Below are 24,920 nucleotides of genomic sequence, written 5' to 3'. Positions count from 1 at the left end.
ATATGGATCAAACATGAAAGTTTCTCTTGCTCAATAAAGAGTATCAATTTGATGCAACTGTCCAAATTGGTATAAAATGGTTTTAAGTAACAACATAAGTATGTACATATATAGTACACCCTCGTCCCGCGCATAAAGTGAAGCATTTCCTATCCGGTACAAGATTTTATGTAGTGTTGTTTTGTTTTGTGAATTGAGTTGAGTGGATAAGAGTGAGGATAAATCATGATACAGAATAAAGAAGAGATTATACTAAAATAGAAAATACCCTCTTAGTCTTTTATTAATTGTCCACTTTGGTTCTTGCACGGATTTTAAGAAATATAAAGGAAAATGAGTTGAAAAAGTTAGTGGAATATGAGTCTCATTTTTTTATATTAGTTTTATAATAAAATGTAAGTGAAATGAGTTAGTGGAATATTAAACCTACTTACTATTTATGGTAAAAAAATAAAATTGGATAATTAATAGTGGACAACAAAAATGGCAAAAGTGGACAATTAATAAGGGATAGAATTAAGTGAGACGTTCCTAAAAGGAAAATGAGTTGGAACAAGGGAATAATGCAGCGAACTACTCCCTCCGTTCCATAGTAATGGAGACGTTTCTTTTTGGCATGGAGATTAAGAAAAATTGTGTTAGATGAGTTAAGTAAAGAGAGAATAAAATGGAAAATGAAAAAGGTAGAAGGATGAAGAGAGAAAAAAGTAAGAGAGAGCAAAGTAGATATGGAAAAATATGTTGACTTTTACTTAAAAGGGAATGACTCTATTGCTATGGAACGTACTAAAATGGCAAATGACTCTATTACTATGGAACGGAGGGAGTAAAAAAGTTAATCGGATACAGAAATTATAAAAGGAATAATAATAAAATAAGAGGGCAATCATAACTAGTAACTACCATGGGAAGCATTGTAATTAACTCGTCGGTATTCAGAAAATTCCAAGTTGCTATTTTTGAAAACATTTTCGAACAACTGGCCTTGAAAATAAACCCTGAAATTGTGTGTCTTCATATATAATTACTACTAGAATATTAAAAGTTTAAGCAGTCATATTCGTAACTGCAAAGCAATTAGCTGGGGCTCATTTTTCGTGTACATTTGCAAAGCAATTAGCTGGAGCTCATTTCCGTGTTAATTTGCACCGATGCTTCTAACAATCTGACTTTGTCGAAACTTCACTACATTTTCATTTAATTTATTAGTATTGCGTCATCAGCGTTTCATAACTTCATTTAATTTATTAGAGTACTGATGTAAGAATTTTAATCAAATTATTTAAACGATATAAATATCTTAATTGAGGTTTTGTAGCTTTAACCAAACAATTTTTTCCAAATATTGGCCTAATTATCTTGAGATAAATACATTTACTTTTTTTGTACTAAAAAGTATTTTATGGACATAATTAATAACACTATGTATGTATGGACAATAATACTACGCACAGAAGAAAAAAATACGTATTGAACTAATTTAAAATTGAATTCCATTATTTGATGGTTTGGCCATCGACCAAATTGTACCCATCCCTAACTATTCCCAATAATATTTTGTTAATAATAATAAGTGATAGAGCTCGGTATAAGTTGAGACATCAACAGTGCCCGACGCTCCACAACTTACGTGGTTTATTTGACTTATAGATTAACATCCCAACCTAAACCACACATTTTATTCTTCTATTTTTTTTTGTAACACCAAAAACTATGTCAAAAATACACATTTTTACCAAAAAATAGAAAAAAGTAAAATAAAGTATATGCAATAAGCAAAATAATACTAGTAATAATTTCAGTGTAATTTTATGTTTTGGGTCCTCTATTACTAGAAGCATTATAATAGTAGGCAGATGGAAAACATTAGGAAAACAGTAGGCAGATCAAATTGAATATTAGAAGCATTATAATAGTTTTTCTTGCATTATTTAAGTTACTTGCTCTGCAATTTAATCATATATATACATACATACATATATATACACTACAGCTAGGGAAGCTGTTGCTATATATAAATGCAGTGTACCTGATCTTGCCAAATTATCAAAAACATCATTTCACAATTTACATTGCCAAATTATCAAAAACATCTATCATCTCATAATTTACATTGTTTATATTAACACATCGGAGATTTTGGGAACGAAGATACCAATTGATCTCTTGTGAAGTCTCGCCATGTCGGTTAGTTTCCCTCTCTTCAATCTAGTACCGTCGTGTATACATATGTATGTGTATGAATTGATGAACATGTGTGCATGAGCATGCATGGTAACTTTTTGCTTTTTACATTGTTTATCTTATGTATCAATATGTGTTTAGTATAACTGTACAAGGTTTAAATATACATTTCAAATACATTATATGTATAAGCATAAGATGAAACATAAGAACATAGGCTTTTTGTGTGTTCCATCTTAATACAAGACATTCCAATTATATTCAAAACTCAGAAGTGAAAGAATATGAATTATTTAGCCATCAAGGATTAATTCTTTTTCCATTGTTAGAAATATATGAACACAAAATTTTCCCAGTTTCAAAAATGGCAATAAAGTAATTAAGTACTAATTAGCAAGTTTCATGGAAATTTAATCAAGCTTTCCCGCGTAACGTTATTTCAACAATGAACAAAAATGGAAAGCAACACAACCAACTAATAACACAAGTAACATTCATAGGCATATGACTTCTACATTAAGTCATCTAGCTACAGACAAAATGGTCATTGTAGATGTTGTGTGATTTAATTTTCGAGGTCATGATTTTGACAAACAATTTACATGCAATTTAGTTTGGATGAACGCTTTTACTGATTGGGTTTAAAAATTATTGATACTTTTATTTTCTAATAGTAGCTCCATAACCAGACAAATATCATAATCAAAGTGGGGAAATAAAAGACAGATGAAAATGAAAGTATCTATATAATATATTACAAATAACACATATGTCCATAGTAGGGTTATGTTTATAAAAAAGAATTGGTGCTTGTAAGATCATGACAAAATCAGCTGAGGAACTTAATTTTTGAAAGATGGTTAAAATCTTATTTTGAAACACTTTGCAAAAATTATAAAGTCGTAAACATCTTATAAATTATTTTAAGGAACTTGTAATCTCGGCCAAACATACCCTCTAAATCATCTATACTCTACAAAAAGTAACTGTTATGTCACATATGAGTACGTTTATCACGAAATTGATGTAATTAAGAGTTGAAGAGAAGGCTTAAATTAATTGGAGTAATATTTCAAACTTTGTTATGTTATTATCTAACAATTATCACAATATATATTGTGGGGACAAAGCTATTAATGCATGACATTATTCATTATTGTGATATTATTATTCAATATGTATCTTACATCAATAATGTCGTTTCAGATTGTGGAGATGAGAGTGCACGTGGATTGTCCCGGATGTGAAAGAAAAATAACAAAAGCCCTTTCAAAATTAGATGGTACAAATCCTCTACTTCCAATTCCTATCATATCAAATTTATTTTGATTCATCCATTTCACATTATTCTTTATTAAATTCAGAATCATCATATACTAATTGAGGTGCAATATATGAATTAGGTGTGGACAGCATAGACATAGATATGGACATGCAAAAGGTGACAGTCACAGGGTGGGCAGAAACACCTATACATGGCGAAGAGTCTTGTTGTTTTATGGTGTCAGCAACATGCGCCACCACTCCGGCTCCAGCATTATGAAACCTTTCGTTTTTCCCCTGTTTATTACAATAAAGGTATAAATTAAAGAGACTATCGCTTGCCATAAGACGTAGTGATGATGTATGAGGCTGGTTTAAAGATTACTTAACCTGAATATTGAAGTGTGCAAAGAACGGCCAGAATATCGAGTGAAAGCTGACATCAACTTTCATCCATCCCAATCGTTGTAATCCACGTATCATTTCATCTGTAACAGACAATTTTCATTTCCTAGAAGATGAACAGTGATACACCTTAATAGAGTAGGGATTTTCATTCATAATTGGGATTGTACCTTCCACAATCTCATGATATTCTACAGTGTTCTGTGTGCTCAGATAATTTTGAGCAGCCTCCTTTGCTTCAGCTGCCTCTGAAGGGAAATTAGGGCTCTCGGATAAAACTGGCGGGCAATGCTCCACGTTAACAATGTGTTTGTAGCCATCCAATGACCCATTTGTAGGCTGCCAGTGTCAAAATTAGAATTCTGACTAATCAAGATAATTATACAAAACAAAGAAATGTGAATTTACTTTAACAAGTTCTTCTTCTCTTCTAACGGAGGATGTGCGCCAACCAACCATATCTGGACATCATTAAGAATGTGAGTAATCAATGCAACAGAAAACAACCATTTATAGTAATTGAAATCAGCATACGGTCATAAGAGACGTTTGCATAAAGCACCCGGCATCTGAAAGCAGCAAGTGCAGACCTGCAATGTAACTCAGAAAAATTAACTTAAGAGCTGAACACCAAGACAAAAGTTAACAGAAGAACATCATAACAAGTTCCCTCACAGAAATTTTCCTTCATCGCAGTCTGAGACCATTCGTAATAATAGAGGAGGTTTGTCGGCCTCTTCATCAGTGAGAAACAGCTGACTGCCAGTTTGCCCAGTAAAAATTGGAGCAATCGGTGGAGCAATTTTCTCCAAGAACGACACACCCAACAGAAATGGAAGCTGAATTATTGGAGAAAATTGACTGTCTGGAGGTCAGATCCCACATGACTATATATCACAAGTATAAGCTAATTGTGTAATATTCTACACTTAACTATAAACTATTAGTTTTAAATCAACACAAATAGAATATATATTTACAAGTCAATCTTTTAGTCAGCAAAATATACCTGTTTTCTTCCTCTTACTCCAAGATGCGGTGTTGCCAGGGTAATAAAATTAATTGCTTCCAGACCAGCAATCAAGCCACCATTTTGAGGAGATGAAGGTTCGGAGTTTGTGTACGTATTATCAGGAGAATCAGAAAAAACATTAGGGGTGTACAAGACAGCAATTGCATATCTTGCAATTAATCCACCAAGTGAATGGGCTAAAAATGAAATCTTTGTTAGGCTATCCGCCTTTTTCACGACCTCCGTGACCTGTTCCAGAAAAGAAAAGAGAAAGGGGTAAAGGAGAGAAACACTTCAACTGCCAATTCAGGCCCTACTCTTCATAATGAGCAGTAGAAGGACATTCTGGTTCTGGCATATGAAAAAATGTTGGTTCACAACCCTAAGCACACTAGTATTAAAGAGGATGTGTACAAGCCCATAACCGAAAGAACTTACTTCATCAGCCAGTCGTCTACCAGCACCATCAATGCCTGTGAAAGTCTTGGTGTACATATTACAAGAACTCACTGCAATAGACCCTTATTCCTTTTTGGGGTGTCCCAACATATTTTGAGCCATTTCTATTTATGGTAAAAATTTAACTACCAACTCCACTTACACCACTGAACAACATCTCCTAAATTCCTGTGCCCAAAAGAAAGGGCTCTAATATCTTGGGCGGAGGGAGTAAGAGATAAGAAATGCGTTGACTTTTGCTATAAAAGGAAATGACTCAACTACTATGGAACGTACCGAAATGGCAAAATGACTTAATTACCGCGGAACGGAGGGAGTACTACATTAAATGCGGACAGACTTTTGCATGCATTCTCAAGGACAAAAAGATGCTTTGTTTTGCATATTAAATCTCCAGTTGTTCCCCAAGAAAAGTCCCTGTATATCTATATCCCCATATACATGGAAAGTAAGCACTATTAGCAGTTGTAAATTGGCTCATTATTCTAATTCATTGCCACACATTGTTCTCAATAAGGGATAATCTATCCCAATTGTAATATTCAAATATACCCTCACCCTCACCCCCACCCCCACCTCCATGATGTGTTGAATAATGCAAAAGGTATGGAAAGAACAAAATTGGGAACATGTACTCACAAAAAGTGAAAACTTTATCAATACCACAAACATGATGAGGCCATATATTGTAACCCCAAACCCTTCACTAAGGCCACCTTCTCAGACATAGTCCAAGTCTCCAAATAGCATATTGCTGCATCATCAGTGGTATGACAATGTGGCAATGCTACCCCATACATTTTCTTTATTCCAAAAAAGTTTCATCCCCATGTCAACAAAATGGTACTACTACACAAACACTAAAATTGGAATGAAGTTATTGTTTATCGAGTGGACTTTATATATGTGAAACAATTAGAAAAGAAAACATACCATGTACCAAAAACTTTTTGCCTAATCGCCTCTTCAATTCTGCTTCACAATACGTCCAGTCATTTGGACTGCAATACTCAGAAACTTCAGCATACATAAAAATCATGTGCAACTTAATACAGTATTTGTTTCTATCTACTTTACATTCTCGAGATAGCTATCAGTATTCACTTAATCCATGTACAATAATCAGCATACCTCCCCATGATTCCATGAACAAGGACAAGAAGATGATCGGGTTTATCCTCCGAATTTATCATGGCCGTTGAAGAAGAAAGATCTCCTTGAGTGGTACTCATAGCTTCAGCCTTAAGGCTATGTTGATTCCAGATAACTTTTAAGCCTGCAATATGTAAATTAACCGAGTGAAATTGCAGCAGATATGCTATCATGCTGTATGATTAAGTACATTGACATGGAGTCAGCAAAGAATGTATCTTGCTTATTTGACCAAACATGGAGTACAGGCATTGATTAATTCCATTAGGCTAGAACATGACGTTTAAGCAAAGCATGATTGATTAATGATTAGATTTGCAGATGAATAATTGAGTGACCCAATCAAGTAAGTGGCTTTGTCTGTTAATGGAATTAAAATTAACAAATTCAGTTTGGATACATCAGGCTAACAAGAGCATAAATTTCAAAATCAATAATTAAAAATTGCATATTTTTCACAAAATTCGTGATCTCGATTCCGCAAAGATAAACAAGTTTCACAATCAAATTGCAAGAGATTAAGCACCAGGTTTTTACAGTAAAGAAAAAAACAAGTCAATCACCAAATTCCAGAAATTCTACAATTCCATCGCCGGTAAATAAATCACAAAATAGTGAAAATCTGTAAAATCTCGTCCACACATTACAGTTTTAGAGAGAGGAAGAGGCTACCGGAATGTGTGATGCAATTCCAGTAACGCCCTGGTCGACGAGACGAGAAATTAGAGTAAGAAGAATAAGGAGAAGGGGAGCAAGAGCTAGAAGACGACGGCGGCGGATTGACCGAATTGGTATGCCGGCGGCTGATAATTCGAGGAGAGAAAGAGTAAAACAAAGGCGGAGAGGCCGCCATCTATCGGCACTCTGTATTATTTACAGTCGTGAATAATAAATTAATAAAATCAGGAGTTTGTAGCCGATACTGAAGGAATGCCACCAAAATGTGAACTGAGTTGGACGGAACAGAGAACTCGGAAAGAAAACAAACTGAATTAGATTTTTCGATCGATACAAAATGACGCGCGGCGCGTGGCTAGTACTCCCTCGTCCGCTAATAGGAGCCCCGTTTTTTCATTTTAGTCCGTCCGCGAATATGAGTTTTGGTTAACTTTTCTCATAGATGGTAATAGGATCCCACATTCCACTAATCCATTCCACACTTATTTTATTTAAAATTAATATATGCAATTGAGACTCATGTTCCATTAGTTTTTTTCCATCTACATTTTCTTAACATTTAAGAACATTAGTTTTTTTCCATCTACATTTTCTTAACATTTATTAAAATATGTGTCGTCCATAAATAATATTCCTGACGGCGGACAGAGGGAGCAGTAAAAATTGGATGGATACAGCCCCCCTCTATCCAGATTTCAACGTACATGTCTTCAATAATGGGCATTGCACAGGCCCAGTTTTAGTGGGCCGCGATAGACCTGTCACTCAATTTCATCTTTGGCGAGAAATGATGCCATGATTTTGACGCTCAGGACTGATGAGTTTAAGAAATAGAGTTGATCAATGGTGCCACAGCCCTATTAATATTACTATATATCGAGTAATACATGATATAAGTTACAACTAGTGTATGTAAAAAAGAAACTAATAGTAAGTTATTAGTGGTGCAAGAGAGAACAACATATCAAGTATATTTGAAATAAATTACTTCCTCTATGAATTTTAAAGGAAAATTTGTAAAGTAAGAGAGGTTAAAAGAAAATGTGTCAGTGGACCCAACTCATTAGAGAGAAAGAAATTTTTGAAAATAGACAGTTTTTATTTTTAAGAAAATGATAAAAAAAAAAAAAAAAAAAAAAAAAAAAAAAAAAAAAAAAAAAAAAAAAAAAAAGAGTTTCTATTTTTAGAGGACGAGTTGAGTATTAGCGATGTAGAAACAGAAAATTAAATACTAGTGGTGTCTGTCTCATCAGACTGGGCCATGCTCTATAATGGCTCATCGACTATATGCAAGTTTTGTAAGAATTTCAAGGCCAAGGCCCAAGACTTTGCATGAGAGTTGAAATCTATAGTGTTTAAATTTAATTGTCATAGCATAGTTGGTTCGTCTGATGTTTATTTAATTATTTGTTGAGTCAGTCCCTAAGGGATCAAGATTAAGTTTCCGTTTTCTAGTAGAATTACAAGTTATTTTTGTGCTTATAAATTGAACTTATTCGAGTCTTGTAAACATAGATAAATATAATTATAGTTTTGAGTTTTAACTCTTTTACTCAATTGTGTCTCGACCAGCAAAGTGTTCAAGCAAAATTTCATCGACTTATCAAATTGAGAATTATAATTGTTTTTCTCGTCATTCATCATCTAAAAAATTCGAGAGTTTAAATATAATTGTTCGTAGCGTGTTCGAACATTGATTTATCTAGAATGCTGTGTTTTAGCTTTGTGGTGTTTAGTTCTTGACCCTTGTTTTATTATTCATTAGATTCCTATGCTATGCAACTTAAATAGATTGTTGAATGGCGCAGATCATATCGTATCAAAAACTCTCCTAAAAAATCCAAGTGCGCCGGCCTTCATATATCTAGTCTTACTATATTATTGCGAATTAATGAATTTTGCAAAAGGAAGTTTTCCATCTCAATTTCCACTCTTGTGATTAGTATCATAGTTGGCAAAATATTACTTTTATAAAACTCCACCTATAAAATACTCCTTCCGCAATTTGTCAGATGAGTAAATTTTAAGTACTGTATTTAACAATCATACTGCTATTACACTTGTTCTACATTTGCAGAGAATTCAAAGACTATGTTAACAATCATATACTTATATTCAAGTAAAATGGATTGTATAATATACTCTATATGATATAGCATGAGAAATTTACTTACAAAAACAATAGTGTCACAACAAAATGATTGAATTTAATTAATTATATTATACTCGCAAAATCACGAGGCTAATTTCATATTGCTCCATTTTTCAATAAACCATATATTAACTTGTTAGACCAATTCATTACCACACATTTCTACACATAAACTAGCTTCTTAGTCTACGCGTCTTACTTGTATTTTCAACGGTATAATCATATACAAAAATTTAAAATCACCAACTAGTACAAGGTGCATATGTACAACAAGAAACGTAGAAAAACGATCATATCCTATTCTCTATTTTCCACAATTAAATTAATCCTTAAACTACACGACAAAGAATCGGATATCTCAGCAACTCTGACTATTGAGATCGCATCTCCTCCTCTTCGCCGCCTCAAAACCGCCATGCTCCGCCGCCCGCCACTCCTCCACCTCCATCCGCGGCGCATCATTAAAGAAGCACCCCTCCGACGTGGCCGGCTTATTTTTGCGGCGGCCGGCTCCGATGGGGACGTTCCGGAGGGCCCCTCCGGCCGTCCAGTACCTCTGGCAGCCCCGACAAAAGTGTCGGGGCTGATTAACATTGTAGTTGTTGAAGTAACAAAACTTGGTCTCCGTGCTTTTGCACCTCGGACACGGGATGATCTTGTCCGGCCTCTTCTCAGCCGCCCGATCTTCCGCTTTCCATGATTCACGATCACAATCGCCCGCTTCTGATCGCTCCTTAATGATCGGGATCGTTGTTCCGAACAACTTGATCCCCGATATGTTTCTTTCCTCAACCTCCGCCATGGAAGCACAACAAAGAGAGATTAAAGAATTAAATTTGATTAAAGGGGTGATTTGGTGTGATGAAGTATTGAGGTATTTAAGGAAGAGTATTTATTGACTTGTTATGTATGAACTCAATCACACTACCATTCTTATATATAAGGATTTATGTGAGGAAAATATTGTGGTTACACATACTGTAGTTGAATAGAAAATAGCATCTGTAAAAATTAAAATTAAATGAAATGATGTGGTAGCCAATAAGAAGTGGGGTTAAGTGAAAAAAGTTGATGCTCAACTTTTTATCCATGTCATGATCTTGTTTAGTTTGAAAACCAGGGGAAGTGGGGCCCAGGCCAGGTATGTTGAGTGCAAAGTGGGAGCATAAAGGTAAAGATTAAAGGGATAAAGCCCAAAAGTTTCTTTTGATCTGATTAATTAAAATGAAATCCACTTGCTCTTTATCCAACCCACTTTCTTCATCTCTTTTTTAAATAACAAGGGACATAAAAGATCAACGACTTAAGATATTGATGATTGAAATATCATGGTAACATGGTTCGAGATATATAAAATTTATACTACTTCCGTTCACAATCAATAATTTTTTACTCTACAAAGTTTTAACAATCAATAATTTTTTACTCTACAAAGTTTTAACATAAAATTAGTAACATAAGAAATATATAAAAAAAAATAGGTCACATCTCAATGATCTCATTTGAAGCAAAAATTTGTTATGTGTCTTAAAAGTTAAAAATGACCGTCGTTAAAAAAAATTTGTTCATAAAAACATATCTTTAATTAAATATTTATAAAATAGTTGCAACGGATAACATAACCTTTCTATAAATATGTTCAATGCCAATTACAGCTGTTGTATTTTAATGAGTCAATGAAATATTTTCCAAGTCAACATACGTTTTTATAGGGTTAGGCAACTTGTGTCCAATTCCATCCATTTTATTCCTCTCTCTATTCTCTAACACTGTTTCACCATTTCTTGTCTTGAAATTTAAGGAATAAAAATGGTGAAATTAAACGGATCACTTTCAAAATCGTTGCGATCTTATATGAGTGACCCTTTTTCTCTTCTTCACTTTGGTTATAAATCACGAAGCCAGCAAACATTATAAGTTTGAAAATGAATTAATGTCGAAATGATTACTTAACTTTATTGAGTAACTAATTTGACTGGTTGATCATTTTATAAACATATTTAGTATGTTTGTCTAGAACATAAATGGACTAAACAGAAGTGATTCATTTTAAAAATTATACTAGTATATTATTTCATTTTAAAAGTATTGAACCGTATATATATAATATGTCAGCTAAGGTCTAGAATTTAGGAATTAGGTGCCTGCTTTCAATATTGATAAAAGTTTGATACCAAAGTTAGGAACTTTGTTAATACACAAATATTTATGATATTGATGTGTGCTACAAAAAATTTGGTCACTAAACTTTTTTGATGCGTTGCTTCTTTTCCAAATTTCACGTGTAACTTTAGATTTGGTCTCAAACCAATCATACAAATTAAGAACTAAAGAGGCTCTATATTTTTTCAATGAAAAATAAATAAAAGTAACATTAAAGGTGAATAGATCCTTAATCTCAGTCTGATGCTGTTATGGTAATGCTCTTCCTTTTTCCTGCAACTCGAATCTCCACTTACTCTAATGAATCTGTTCCTCATTTAATTATTTTTCTTTGAATGGAAAAAAAGTAGACTTTGATTATGGGATTACTTTGATAAAGATCTCTTTATTTTCGGTTAATTCAAAAGTGGCTAACCACATTTTTGAAATCATTTTCCACATATCTACTGTCATTTTGAAAAGATACACTTTCACTTTGGGAGTGCCCTTTATAGAAAAAATAATCCAAATTCCGATTGCATCTTTATTGCTGAACTGTTGAAGAGGGATCTAATCGTCTAAATATTGGTAATTTACTATAATTTCAAACATGAAGTTGTGTTTGACTTGGTCACTTCAACAATGCTCAGTGTTGAATTTGAAATCACAAAATTTCATTTTTTTCACCAGAGTTATATGATGAACTTTTTTCCGGCACTTGTGTGTATTAATTTCAATGATACATAGTACTGATACTGTAGCTAAACAATGATATAAAAGTGTACTAAACAGTACAGTACTAAAAATAATAATTTCTTTCTTTTTCTTCTCTCTCTACGATAATCCTAGAGTACCCCAAACTCGACGACCATAGCCTTGCTATACAACGGTTGTTGGAATAATTGAATGAACAATTACATAAAGCACTCTATAATGATTAACCAATAACAACGCAGAAGGAGCATAAACAATAAAACGGAAGCGTACCTTGACCCATATTAAATTGATAGGCGGAATAGCTTTTGTAGCGGCTATTGATCTTCTAAACGATCAGAGACATTCTTCGTAGTAGTCTGCCGAGAGAATACAGAGATATCGAATGTTCTTCTGACGTCCGGGGACATAACCCTAACATATATTTATACATAATATAAGTCCCTTTATTTTCTATTCGGTCCCTCATCAAATAGAAAATCACATATGATATCTACACTTATTTCCATAACGAATAAATACACTTTAGTCTAAACTTTAATCTCTAATAAATAACTTTAATTGGACAACTGAAATATAACTATACACATTAAATTAGTTATGTGAAAGCCCAAATTTCTAACAACAGTCGCACTAGACAACCGCTTAGTTCGCTCTTCCTACAACCGCTTAGTTCGCTCTTCCTGAGTCTATAATCGATAGTTTCATCTAGTTACTAGTACTTTCTAGCACACATCCTAATAGCATCTAAGATTTTAGAAAAAAAACCGCACTTTTAACCTTAATCATGTCAATTTTATTGAGTTAAAATATCAATCATGTGAATGGATGGAGTAATTGCTATAGCTATATAAAAATACAAGAGTACCAATTAAAAGTCTGATATAAAGACTCTCATCTTTTTACTTTAATATAGCAGTAAATAATAAAAGAAATTCATTATTATTACTATAGCTAATGACTTTTGCTCAACTCAAAAAAGCGTAAAAAAAGTAAAAGAAAACGAAACCAAAAAAGCGACCATAATGTCAATAAATAATTAAATTAAAGATCTTAAAGGCACTTCGAAAGAATTACATACCGCTTCCTCTTTCTTGAGATAGATGTTATATCTGGGTGATGACATAAATTTTACAAAATACTATTATTTTATGTGTTAAATAGAAAGAGAAAAAGTATAATAATTGAATGTATAAATAAGAGAGAAAAAAGTAAGTACTAACTAATAATGAAGAGAGAAATGGTAGATGAATGTATTGATTAGTGTTGAACTTTTTTATAAACTATGACATCTTTTATAGTATAATAAGTTAAAAATAAAAGTTTGATATCTTCCCGGGGACGGGTTGAATGTGATGGAGCATGATCTGATTATTTGCACTTTTATATTTCTATATAAGTTAATTAGGAGTAGTAGTTGTTGGTGTCTATAGAATAATTTAAAATGATAGTATCAATTAAAAAAAATAAAACTGTACTGGTTAATCATAGTCATAAAATGGGAAATAGAGCCAAAACTCTCTCTTGTGGCTCTGATTTTGTTTGTAGAAAAATGAATCAAGTTCATCTTGTAATTTTAAACAAAAAATCTTTTATCTTTGCAACTCTTGTAATCAAGAAGGACAACACTTTAGCATCACATCCAACTATCCAAGTACGATTCTGGACATATTCAATGAATTTTTGGCATTTGAGAGGTGTTGCAAATATGGTGGGCTCTCACAATTCACAAAGTTTATTGGGTTGGAACCTATATACATATATACACATCTGGCCCAGTGTATAGATAATTTCTTATACTAAGATTTTGAAGTTTTGGACTACTGCAAATAATAATCATTTCTTATGCTACAGGATCAAGCTAGCCTCTTTATTTGGGCATTTTCGTTTGATCAAGTTGTACAAAAAAAGTTGATGCAGGATTAGGAATGAAGATTTTTGAAAAGTAAAATGAAAAAAATATGTATATTTACCTTACGATGTGATGAATATTCTACTACTCGTTTATAAAAACAATAACTTTATAGGTTATTTTTACGTTTACGGCCAAATAATAATTGAGAACATTAGATTTTTAATATTATCTGGTCTGAAGCTTGAAAAACTATATACTCCATGACTTATGACCACTATTTAGAAGGTAAGCACATCATTTTAAAAACACTTAATGTGAGAATAATTTCATGTGGAGTTTATAAGACGATATGCCTTTTGAGAATCATCTCACTTGTCGTGTTAATGATTAAAACTTATTTGATAGATCATCTTTATATTTTTTAGCATAATTTTATTTAAAGTTTGAAAGACAAAGCATGACTTGTGTATATCAATTAACAACTACACTTCTAAGCATCATCTCAATAGTAGCATCAAAAACCATATATACTTAAGTATATTAAAACTTTATTTAAATTTTATATTCTCTGCTTCCATAAAAAATAAACAACATTTGAATTGACAAAAAATTGAATGCATAATTTAATAAAGTAAGAGAGATATTGAAAAAAATAGTGATCGGAGTACTATTGTTAGTGGAGAATGAGACTCGCCTCATTAGAGAAAAAAAATTATTAAATAAAATTGGTCTATTTTTAAAGGACATCCCTAAATGGCAAATGTGATCTATTTTTAAGGGACAAAGATATTAGTGGGATAAGACGAAAACGAAGATTACTATATAGAGTAACTGATAATTTAAATCAAGATTCCAAAAGTAGCAAGCTGGGCAAGCTATTTGGCTGGGAAACCTCATTATTTGCATATTAGGACCGGCTCTAATTCAAATTTATTTACCTTAATTATTTTAATTGAGGACGCCATATCTTTATTATTCATATTTTGCATACATATTTTGGATAGAAAATATTTATTTTAATTATATATAGATTTATTATAAATAATTATTAATATCGATATTAAATAAAATAATGGGAAAATATATATTTTATTTAGTATATAATCGTTGAAATTTGAAAACATATTATTTGAATGAATAAAACATATTTTTAAATATTTATATATTATTTAAATTAAGTAAATAAATAATTATGTTAAAATTTTCAAATTGCTATACATACTCCTTCCGGTCTCTATTAGACGTCTTATTAACTTATTTTGCCATTTTTGTTTGGTCACTGTTAGAAGTCTCATTTTACTTATGGAGTAGTACTATTTTTGACAAGTAAACTATATATTCCACTAATTTACTTTATTCACATTTTATTATCATATATAAAAGAAAATTCACATTCTATTAACTTTTTCTACCAATTTTATTTATAAAGTCAAATAATTTTTAATGCCATTTAAAAAATAGGACTTCTAAGACCAAATTGAGTAACATACTATAGAGAATGTGAAAAGAGGTGACAGCTAAAAATATAAAGTGAGAGGAGAGAGGAGAGAAAAGGCAGAGAAATTTGATATTTATGCTCTTTAGAGGCTTAAGGGTAAAATAGAAAAAAAAAACTTCAAATAATATTTTGCATTTTAATAGATTTGTGGCGATATTATTTCAAGTTCAGACCTATCAGCGGTAAAATGTATTTTATTATTATATGGACTAAATTTGATGCTCACTCTTTGAAAGTAATTATTTCATGCCCGTGATATGCATGAGTACATCATCAAAATTAATTCTGTTTTCTAAATTCAAAACATATTAAACTTAACTTACAAAAATTTAACAACCTCCAAAAATCATATTTTTATATAATTTCTCAATATTAATCTTAAAAGAAAGAGGACTTATATAGATAGATAAATGAATTATCCATAACATTAATACTTCAACAAAAAAAAACAAATTCAAAATTCTCAAATTTAACCAATTAAAAATAATAATACTACTATTTATAAATATTGTTAAAAGTAATAAACATGGTTAATTTATGTTTTTAAATGTACCACCAACACTTAAAAAAACATCTTTATTGTTAATGTCTCAACTAAAATTAGAAGACACAAATGGAAGTATCATAAAAAAAATCAAAAGATTAAGTTAATTTGTCATTTATTTATAACGCTTTCTTTTACATCATAAATTATTGTTATTTTTTTAAAAAAATTCAATGCAAGTAATTGCGTCTTATTTTTGTGTCCCTAGAAAATAAGTAATTATTTTGTAGTGAAAATACAATGAGACAGATTAAGAAGTTGATTCCAATATATCAACAAAATAATTGGGAATTAAGTTTTCTTAAAAAGCATTACTCTTGAGTCTTGAGTGTCTTTTCCTCGTAAATATAATTAACACTGGATTTGAAGTTAATTAATGTATTTTATTCAGTACATTAAATTCTAATTTAGTCTCCAGAAAATTCCATAATATTTTGAGACATTCAAATAATTAATTATATAATGATCTAGAAAACATAAAATCAAGGCTCTGTAAACTTAGTGTTGTCACCATAATTGAACAAATAGTAAGTTTTTGGCCACGATGTGGTACGTGCAGAAATGGAAGAAACAACACATTAATTAAGCACTTGGTGAATATTTAATACAAAGGAAATACGTGGATAGAGATTAAAGATAGCCCTGCAAGTTGCAACTAAGGGAAGATGAAGATGCATGAATTGCCTCCAGCCCTCCACTTGAGATCCCTCTCAATCTCTTACTTAACATGGTCCAAGTAAATAAATTAGAGCGGTGTAGCTAATTTATTCTATTGACCCAAACTATCTTCACGAGACCCAAACGTAGTTAGAATAATCAGGCCCAAAACTAATTAAAAGATACCAAAGTAATAACAATATGTTCCAGCAATCCAAATTTCTGCCCCCGCATCTGTTTATATGATACCTAGCCCAGGGCAGTATTGAGAAACATACCGAAGCAGTACGAATGACTATTGCTTCAGATATATGGGTGGAAAATTTCATATTGACAAAATGAAAATGCATGAAAAAATAAACTATCATGCGATAGCAATAAAGAACCTATGCCGATCATCTTGGACTCTGCGAATGTGATTATAAAGTTCTTATTCCATTATGTACCCTCTTCGTCCCATAGTAGTGTAAGAATTTCTTTCAGACACAAAGATTAAGAAAAATGTGTATAAAATACTCCCTCTGTTCCCACTAGAATTGAATTTTGCTTTTCAGCACGAGATTTGATGTAGTATTATTTGGTGAGTTAAAAGATGAGAGAATAAAGTAAGAGAGATAAAAAAGTAGAGATGATGTTGTTTCCATTTTAGGAAACGTTTCATTTTCAATGGAACAACTCAAAAAAAAAATGTTTCATTTTTAGTGGACAGAGAGTGTATTAAATATAAAATATAAAGAAAATAAAGTATGAGAGATGAAAATTTAGAGAGAATAAAGTAAGAGTGAGAAAAATGTGTTTTTTTTTTAACAAGTAAATGACTCTACTACTAAAATAAAAAAAAATGACTCAATTACAATGAAAATAGGGCAGTTATATTGTAGGACTAATGATATTTCTTGGCACGAATGCTCAATTTTTATGCTTATAATGTTTTGTTCAATTATACTTCGATTTTATTTATTTTCGTAGTATACCGTACTCGTACTATTTATTTAAATATACGGGTGTTGCTATAGTTGGCTAATTGTGACTACACCAAGTTTGTCCATCGGTCCAATTTTTAAAACATTGGTTGTTACAAAGTTGCAGCGACTGATCTCCGGTCACAGACGCAATCATAAATTCATGGATGTACAAACCCATAATAATATTCACACAGTACCAAACTAATCATGCTTTACACAATCCCTAATAATCAAAATCAAGATAAAATATAGTAAAAAAATGATAACTATCCTGGTGCATTTATAAACAGACGTTGAAAATTAATGCATGCACATAGCAATCTAGCAATAGGTCCCACAAAATGTCCCATCAAAATAAGTAATGATAAATAAATCATAAAAAGTCTTAACCATTCCATTATTTTGTTTCACCTTCTTCATTTCCAAATTATACCAAAAACAGCCATGAATGACTCCTGGAGCGGTCAAAGCAGCAACATTAACCCGGCACCGATTAGCCGGTACGAGGCGCAGAAGAGGAGGGACTGGAACACGTTCGGGCAGTATCTGAAGAATCATCGGCCGCCGGTTTCCCTCTCTGAGTTCAATTGCAGCCACGTGGTGGAATTCATGAGATACCTCGACCAGTTCGGGAAGACTAAGGTTCACATGCATGGCTGCCCCTTCTTCGGGCAGCCCGAACCCCCCGCGCCCTGCACCTGCCCGCTGAGGCAGGCGTGGGGCAGCCTGGACGCCCTCATCGGGCGCCTGAGGGCCGCCTACGACGAGAACGGCGGATCTCCCGAGTCCAACCCCTTCGGAAATGGAGCGATTCGAGTGTATCTGCGCGAGGTCAAGGACTGCCAGTCCAAGGCCAGAGGGATTCCTTTTAATAATAAGAAGAAGAAGAAAAGGAGAAAATTGAATGAAAGCAATCCCGAGCTGCCCGCTTGAATCAAACAAGGTAATTAATTTTCTCTCTCTCTCTCTCTTTTTATGTTATTGAAACACGATATTGAGGTTTGGAAAGCGACAAGTGGTGTGTGAGAAACATCAATCCGGTGTCTGCAAAAGCTTTGAAAGTTGGAACTAAAACTTGGGTGAATATATAGATTTGGGAGAGAGAAAGAAAGGGAGGGGGCAGGACCACAAGATCGATTGATTGATTGAATATATACTCCATTTAAGAATACTCTGTAATTCCTGAAACCCTACACAACTTAACCCTAATTCAGCTAAGATTGATTGAGTCTTGCTAGTGTTGAGAAGAGGCATTTTAAAAACGATGCAGTAATTCATCTGGAATTAAAATTAGATATTTATTATGGTTAATAAACTAGTAGTACTTGTTTTGGGGCCTTTGGGATCTGGGACATGAATGTCAGTTCAACGCATACAATGTCTGCGGTTTTCCTTGAATTGGGGAATTTAAATTAATGATATTTTTATTTAATAAGTACAGTACCATATCTATATACTCACTCCATCCTCAATTTAGATTTAAAGAACCTTATGCCATTTTAGTTTATTAACAATTTATAGAACCATTTACTTTATACCACTTTTAATATACGGACCTCATATTCTATTAATTTTTTATATTTACAATTCAATATAAATTAATATTTTAAATGAGTCTCACGTTCACTCACTTTCTCCTTTTACTTTTTTTCATGAAGTTAAACAATTTCTTAAAACTCATACTGAGTCATAAATAGCTCTTTAAATGGTGGACGGAGGGAGTATACTATAGTTGTTAGTATTTGTCTCCTTCTGTCTCTTACCTTCATTTTTTGTAGGCACTCCGTTCCATAGTAGCAGTGGAGTCATTTTATCATTTTAGTATATTTTATAGTATTGGAGTCATTTCCTTTTTTAAATAAAAATCGTCACATTTCTTCTCACTCACTTTATTCTCTCTCCATCTCTCTAACTTTTTTTATTTTTTAACATAATTTTTCTAAAATTGTCTGAAAAAAAATAAAACTGTCTCCACTATTGTGCAAGAAGGGAGCATGAGATTCATTTGTGAGTGTAAGTGTGTGTGAATATAGATATATATGTATAGATTCTTCACTTTTTTATTAGGTATTCCATGCTATTTGTTTCCAAATGTGCGTGAAATATTCATATATGGGGAAGCTCAGCTATCCTCATCCATTATAAGAGTAATGTTGTTCTTCCTTGTCTGTCATTACTTGTTACTAGTTGAATCAACTCGAGCTTTAAGATATGTAAATAAAATTGAGTGGAAAACGTTAGTGAAAAGTTAATTTATTAGAGTATTAATTTCTCAAAGTAGTGAAAAGTAAACACAGAGAAGCTTTGGTGGGAGAACCAAAAATGAAACTAGGGACAAGTAATGGCCGATGGATAGAGTAATGTTTTAGATAAAGAAGAAGTAACATTGTCTAATTTCCAAACTAAATCTATAGTCCTAATAGATAGTAGTATGAAACCTAAACATGTAGTATGTGACAGATCAAATGAATCTCCTTCCTATAATGAATTTGTAAGTCCCTTTTTATTACTGTATCGGACGTGATATCAAATACTAAATTTATTTTACTCCCTCCGCCTGTCATTAAACGTCACACTTTGACCCGGAACATGTTTTAAGAAATACTATAATGAAAAGTGAGTTTAAAAAGTTAGGAACATGTGAGTCTTATTTTTATACCCCCTCTGTTCCCTCATAGTTGAGGCGAAACTTTTCGGCACGGAATTTAAGAAAAGAATGTATATTGCGTTAAGTAGTTAGATAAAAAAAAAAGTAAGATGGATAAAAAAGTAGACAGAATAATGTAGAAAGTGAATAAATTAGAGAGAGTAAAGAAATAGTGATAAGAAAGTGTTTATTATTACTATATATATGGAAATGACTCAACTATGAGAGATCTTCCAAAAATGAAAAAATGACCCAGAGACCGGATGGTGTATCTATTAGTTTTGTATGTGAAAATATTGGAGGTGATGCTTTTTTTTAATTCAGTAAACAATCCTACTAAGGATTCAATGAATTTATATGTACGGTACAATAATAAGAAAGAGATACACAGACTCACCATAAGATATAAGGAATCAGAATAATAAACCTTATTAGTGCAAAACAAAGACCATATTATCAATTTATCATATTCATTTGATCAAAGGTTAATAATGTCTTACAAATCATACTACTATATTAAGATAGCGAATATTATGGAAGGTGTGAAATTTAAGGTGATAAATCTGCCTCCCCTAACTCACATCTATGTTATATCGTGATGTTATAATTATATCATCATAATTCATAACTATAAGATTAATCAATAAAGTATACAGCTACAATTTTCTCATTAAAGTATTAGAGTTTTCTCATTACAAATCAAAATATTATCTTTATTATGAAATTGTGAAATTAAGGTAACTAAATATAATGAGCAAAATTTTAAACTATACCATAATTGGAAATTATGGAGAATGACATACTTATCAATTACCATTTGTCCATTATCAATTAAAGTTAACAATATTAACAGGTTGTTACGTGAAACATATAGGGTAATCTTCAAATCCAATTACTTAATCGTTGTTGTATATTTATAGTAAAAATGTGTAATTATGACTTGATTACATCTCTATATATATACACATTCAAGATTTTTATTATAACTGCATTCTTATAATAAGTGATATTTTTTCTTTCATGGTGTTGAATAGAAGCATTTGTTTATAAAAATTTTGGTTTCTTGAATATTGATTGTGCTTTCTTTTATTATAACATGAGATAGTGTCAAAATATGTGAAAATCAATAAAAATAGGAGAAAATAAGGATATATGGAAATATTTTTATATAGAAAATGCAAGGCACGCAAAGGTGAAAGGTAGCTATGTATTGCTTGACTAGGATTAGTGCAATCTAGTCTAAAAGGATACTTTAACACTTAATTGAATTTAGGCCAATATATTAGCTTGATTCTTCTTATCAACCCTTAAACTGCAGTTAAGCCTCTCTTTTTTTATTGACTGAATTAAGTTTTAATATTCAAACTTAATATGAGTTGGGCTCTGTCGAACATATATGTTTACTGTTTCCTATGACCTTCAAGGACATGAATTAAGCCAAACTCTTCAAATATAAAAGCTGTGCTTGTAAGTATTTTATAGTTTTGTCTGAGGTCATGACCATTTTTAGTCCCTTACAAAATAATTCATAAGCAAAACAAGTTGTTAAAACTTTCAAAAGTTTGCTCTAATTTATGAAATCGATAGAATTGAAAAAAACATTTTCTTGACACCGCATATAAACTTAAAAATTGATAGTATTAAAAAACTACAAATATTTTCCTGAAATGTCATCAGAGTCACCTCTAAGTTTCTAGTATAAATATGAAATGATATATGTTTGTGAAAGTTCTCAGTGCTTTTATTGTTAAATTCATTTTCGTGAATCACTGTAAGTTTGGTAGAGTACTTTTGATTTTCATGAGTATCATGACATTGAAGATATTGTACAGCTCTGCATTAGATGATTTAGCTTGTGATTTCTTTGTGCAACTTTTTTTCCACACTATGATGTAGAAGTTGTGTGAAGTTGTGTCTATTTCTATAGTATATTGCATTTTGTATATATACTGGCTTCCATTAATGATGGGTCCAGGTGGAGTCAAGCGTCGGGACCCTACCGACGACCTATGAGGACCAGAAAACTCCTTTAAAAATTCAGTCTTTGGAGTTGCCGTCGATCACATGGTGCGGCATCTCAGCCTTAATCCTTCGAGGCTAGGGTTCAGTTTTGTTCATTGCAAGGGACGGCTTCACGCTGCCTTTGTCTTCTAACGCCGATGATGACCTTTTCCACTGTGTCCGACCCATGAGTTCAATTTTCTAAATCATTTCATAGTCCTCCTTAATGAAATCAAAATCTCACACTGTCAAATGTCCCATTCATATTTTACTATGCTGTTTTATCTTATTTAAATATTTTAAGTTTGATGGTACCATATATACACGTCATATGTTACATAGAATTCATATGAAATTAGAGCATGACTTCGAAATTAAAAAAACCTGTAGATATGCATGATTATGTAGAATAATCAAGTTGTTGTTCATTCTATTCAGTGGGACAACATTTGAGGAAATTATGTAATCAGTCTCAACTTTCTATGACTATTTTGCAGGACCAGATTCACATAGCAAGTTGTAGTGGATGGAGCAACAAGGTTGAGAGAATAACCAACATTTTGAAGTTAGTAAAACTGCTAGATCAAGAGCTTTTTTACATACTAAAGTTTAATATACTAAAAAGCATGTTTGGTAGGGTAGATAACTATCTAGAGGAGTTATCTACCCTACCAAACATGTGCTAAGTATACATATGTTGTAGTTTAGTGATATTGAAGTACCATTCGAATTATTGGTGGTTTCATCTTTCAAGCTTACAAGATCGATATGTCTAGTTTGAAGTGAATGTCCTAGTCCTCACAATCGAGGGGTTTGTGTTTGTTGTATTGAATCATGGAAAATTTTCATACAGAGTATTGTACAAGATTCTCCTCCAGATTGTGTAATAGATTCCATTTGAAATTTCGTATTTTTGGTTTTTGATAATAGTATAATTTTTTTCATTCATGAAAGGGGAGCTAATTATTGCAGGCGGCCGGTACTTCGTAGTATATGAATTCTAAACTAGAATTATATGTCATCTCGGTTATGACATGTTATATGTGGTGCAATTTCAAGCTTATTGTTTCTTAACATATAATTCGATCAAATGCAGTTCAGTTTAGATGATCCTCCTAAAAAACCAACTCTTCCGTGAAGATTAAAATAAGGGCAAATTGTGTATAAAGTCATGAACTTTCAAAATAGTTTGTTTTTTCCCATGAACTTTAAATGTTGCATGAAAAGTAATGAATTTTACCGGGCTATGTAAATTTTCCATTCAATCCGACCTAATAGATTTTCAACACAAGCTTATCATATGTGGCGTCAGAGGCGTGACTTGTCAAATGACAAATTTAAGGTTCAATTTAAATTGTGGATTTAATGCTACTTTTATGCTGAATTTGATTTGTGGAATTCGATTTGTATGTTTATGCCGATTTGTATGTTGAATTCGATTTGTGGAATTTGGTTTGTATGTTTTCATTTGTGCTACTTGTATGTTTGTGATAAGTCCAAGAACAGAGATTGCAAAGATAGAAGAGAAACAATCATAGGGGAGTTTTGTCAAGTCACGCATCCGCCACGTAGGATAAGTTTGTGTCGGAAATTTATCGGGTCGGGTCGGATGAGAATTTTACATAGTCTGGTAAAATCCATGACTTTTCATGGAACATAAGTTTACGGGGAAAATTAAACTATTTTAAAAGTTTATGACTTTATAGACAAGTTGAAAAAAAAAAAAAAAAAAAAAAAGGCTATGAAGTCTATAAATTTTGCAGATTTTAACCACAAAAATCGAATTTTACAAATTTCCGGTAACGATATCAACTGGGCTAACTGTACGTAATTGGTCTATGAGGTTATTGCAGCTTTTCGATCACAAATTATTTGGACTGTAACTTTTTCGAAATTCTCAACCGGTTACCCAAAACTTTTGGATTTTGTATACTAATCTATCAGGCCAATTGGCCATGGAAACATTAGTATATTTTTTACTCCTTTCTTGATAATTCTCGATTTGCAACGTCAAATGAATATACATTGATATTGTCCAGGTTTGACTCAGCGTGGATTTTAAAAAATGTGAAGAAAAATGAGTGAAAAAAGTTAGTGGAATGTAGACCCTACATTTATATCTATTAGTTTTATAATAGAATGTGAGTGTAATGAGTTGGAGGGAAGTAAAGTTCATTTATCACAATAGTAAAAAAAAAGGCAAAATGGACAACATTTCACGGACGGACCAAAAAGGCAAAACTGGATAACATTTCGCGGACGGAGGGAGTATTATTATTCCCTCATTCAAGGCTTTGAAGACATTACTAATAGTGTAATGATCCACATTATTAAAAACATAAAAGTAGTTGAAATAATATTAGTGGATAATGATTAATAGTGTAATGTATTGTAAAAATGCAATTTTCAAAAATAAAAATGAATAATTTTGGCACGAATTTTAAAAAATTGTTTGACTTTATATAAAACATCAATAAAAAGTTATTGGTTCCATTTTTATATTACAATGGAATGTAAACGTAATGAGTTAGTGGAGTATAAGATCCACAGTTTACTTACTAAAAGTGGAAAAAGGTAAATGTTTTTTTAAAT

General features: G+C 32.1%; 3 protein-coding genes and 1 long non-coding RNA gene across 4 annotated transcripts; 2 read left to right on the top strand and 2 right to left on the bottom strand.

The window, feature by feature from the left end:
• Window positions 1–2,065: 2,065 nt before the first annotated feature.
• On the top strand, window positions 2,066–3,648 carry LOC125212197. The gene is made up of 3 exons (XR_007174630.1): window positions 2,066–2,187; window positions 3,391–3,466; window positions 3,588–3,648. It is a non-coding gene; the product is annotated as an uncharacterized LOC125212197 (long non-coding RNA).
• LOC125209164 lies at window positions 3,649–7,435 on the bottom strand (the record flags this gene model as incomplete). Its single annotated transcript, XM_048108772.1, has 11 exons — window positions 7,148–7,435; window positions 6,455–6,599; window positions 6,257–6,324; window positions 5,303–5,373; window positions 4,862–5,113; window positions 4,528–4,691; window positions 4,387–4,442; window positions 4,261–4,313; window positions 4,023–4,191; window positions 3,838–3,935; window positions 3,649–3,744 (listed from the first exon to the last, which is right to left on the bottom strand). Coding segments are annotated over exons 1-11 (1,353 nt in total), but the record flags the coding sequence as incomplete, so codon positions are not given.
• Window positions 7,436–9,310: 1,875 nt separating this feature from the next.
• LOC125216137 (dof zinc finger protein DOF1.5-like) lies at window positions 9,311–10,232 on the bottom strand. Its single transcript, XM_048117771.1, has one exon. The coding sequence runs from the start codon at window positions 10,105–10,107 to the stop codon at window positions 9,664–9,666; it is 444 nt and encodes a 147-aa protein (XP_047973728.1). The 5' UTR covers window positions 10,108–10,232; the 3' UTR covers window positions 9,311–9,663.
• A 7,868-nt stretch (window positions 10,233–18,100) lies between these two features.
• Window positions 18,101–23,276, top strand: LOC125210981 (protein LIGHT-DEPENDENT SHORT HYPOCOTYLS 10-like). Its single transcript, XM_048110645.1, has 2 exons — window positions 18,101–18,623; window positions 22,826–23,276. The coding sequence occupies exon 1, from the start codon at window positions 18,125–18,127 to the stop codon at window positions 18,611–18,613; it is 489 nt and encodes a 162-aa protein (XP_047966602.1). The 5' UTR covers window positions 18,101–18,124; the 3' UTR covers window positions 18,614–18,623; window positions 22,826–23,276.
• The last annotated feature ends 1,644 nt before the right edge of the window (window positions 23,277–24,920 follow it).

Source organism: Salvia hispanica, chromosome 3, assembly GCF_023119035.1.
Source record: "Salvia hispanica cultivar TCC Black 2014 chromosome 3, UniMelb_Shisp_WGS_1.0, whole genome shotgun sequence".
Classification (NCBI taxonomy): Eukaryota; Viridiplantae; Streptophyta; class Magnoliopsida; order Lamiales; family Lamiaceae; genus Salvia; species Salvia hispanica.
The sequence above is the reverse complement of the archived record's forward strand: the minus strand, read 5'-3'. Positions and strand labels throughout refer to the sequence as shown.

Bases quoted from the DNA above. Each gene is read 5' to 3' on its own strand.
- LOC125210981 (XM_048110645.1), top strand. From the start codon at position 18,125: ATGAATGACTCCTGGAGCGGTCAAAGCAGCAACATTAACCCGGCACCG.
- LOC125216137 (XM_048117771.1), bottom strand. From the start codon at position 10,107: ATGGCGGAGGTTGAGGAAAGAAACATATCGGGGATCAAGTTGTTCGGA.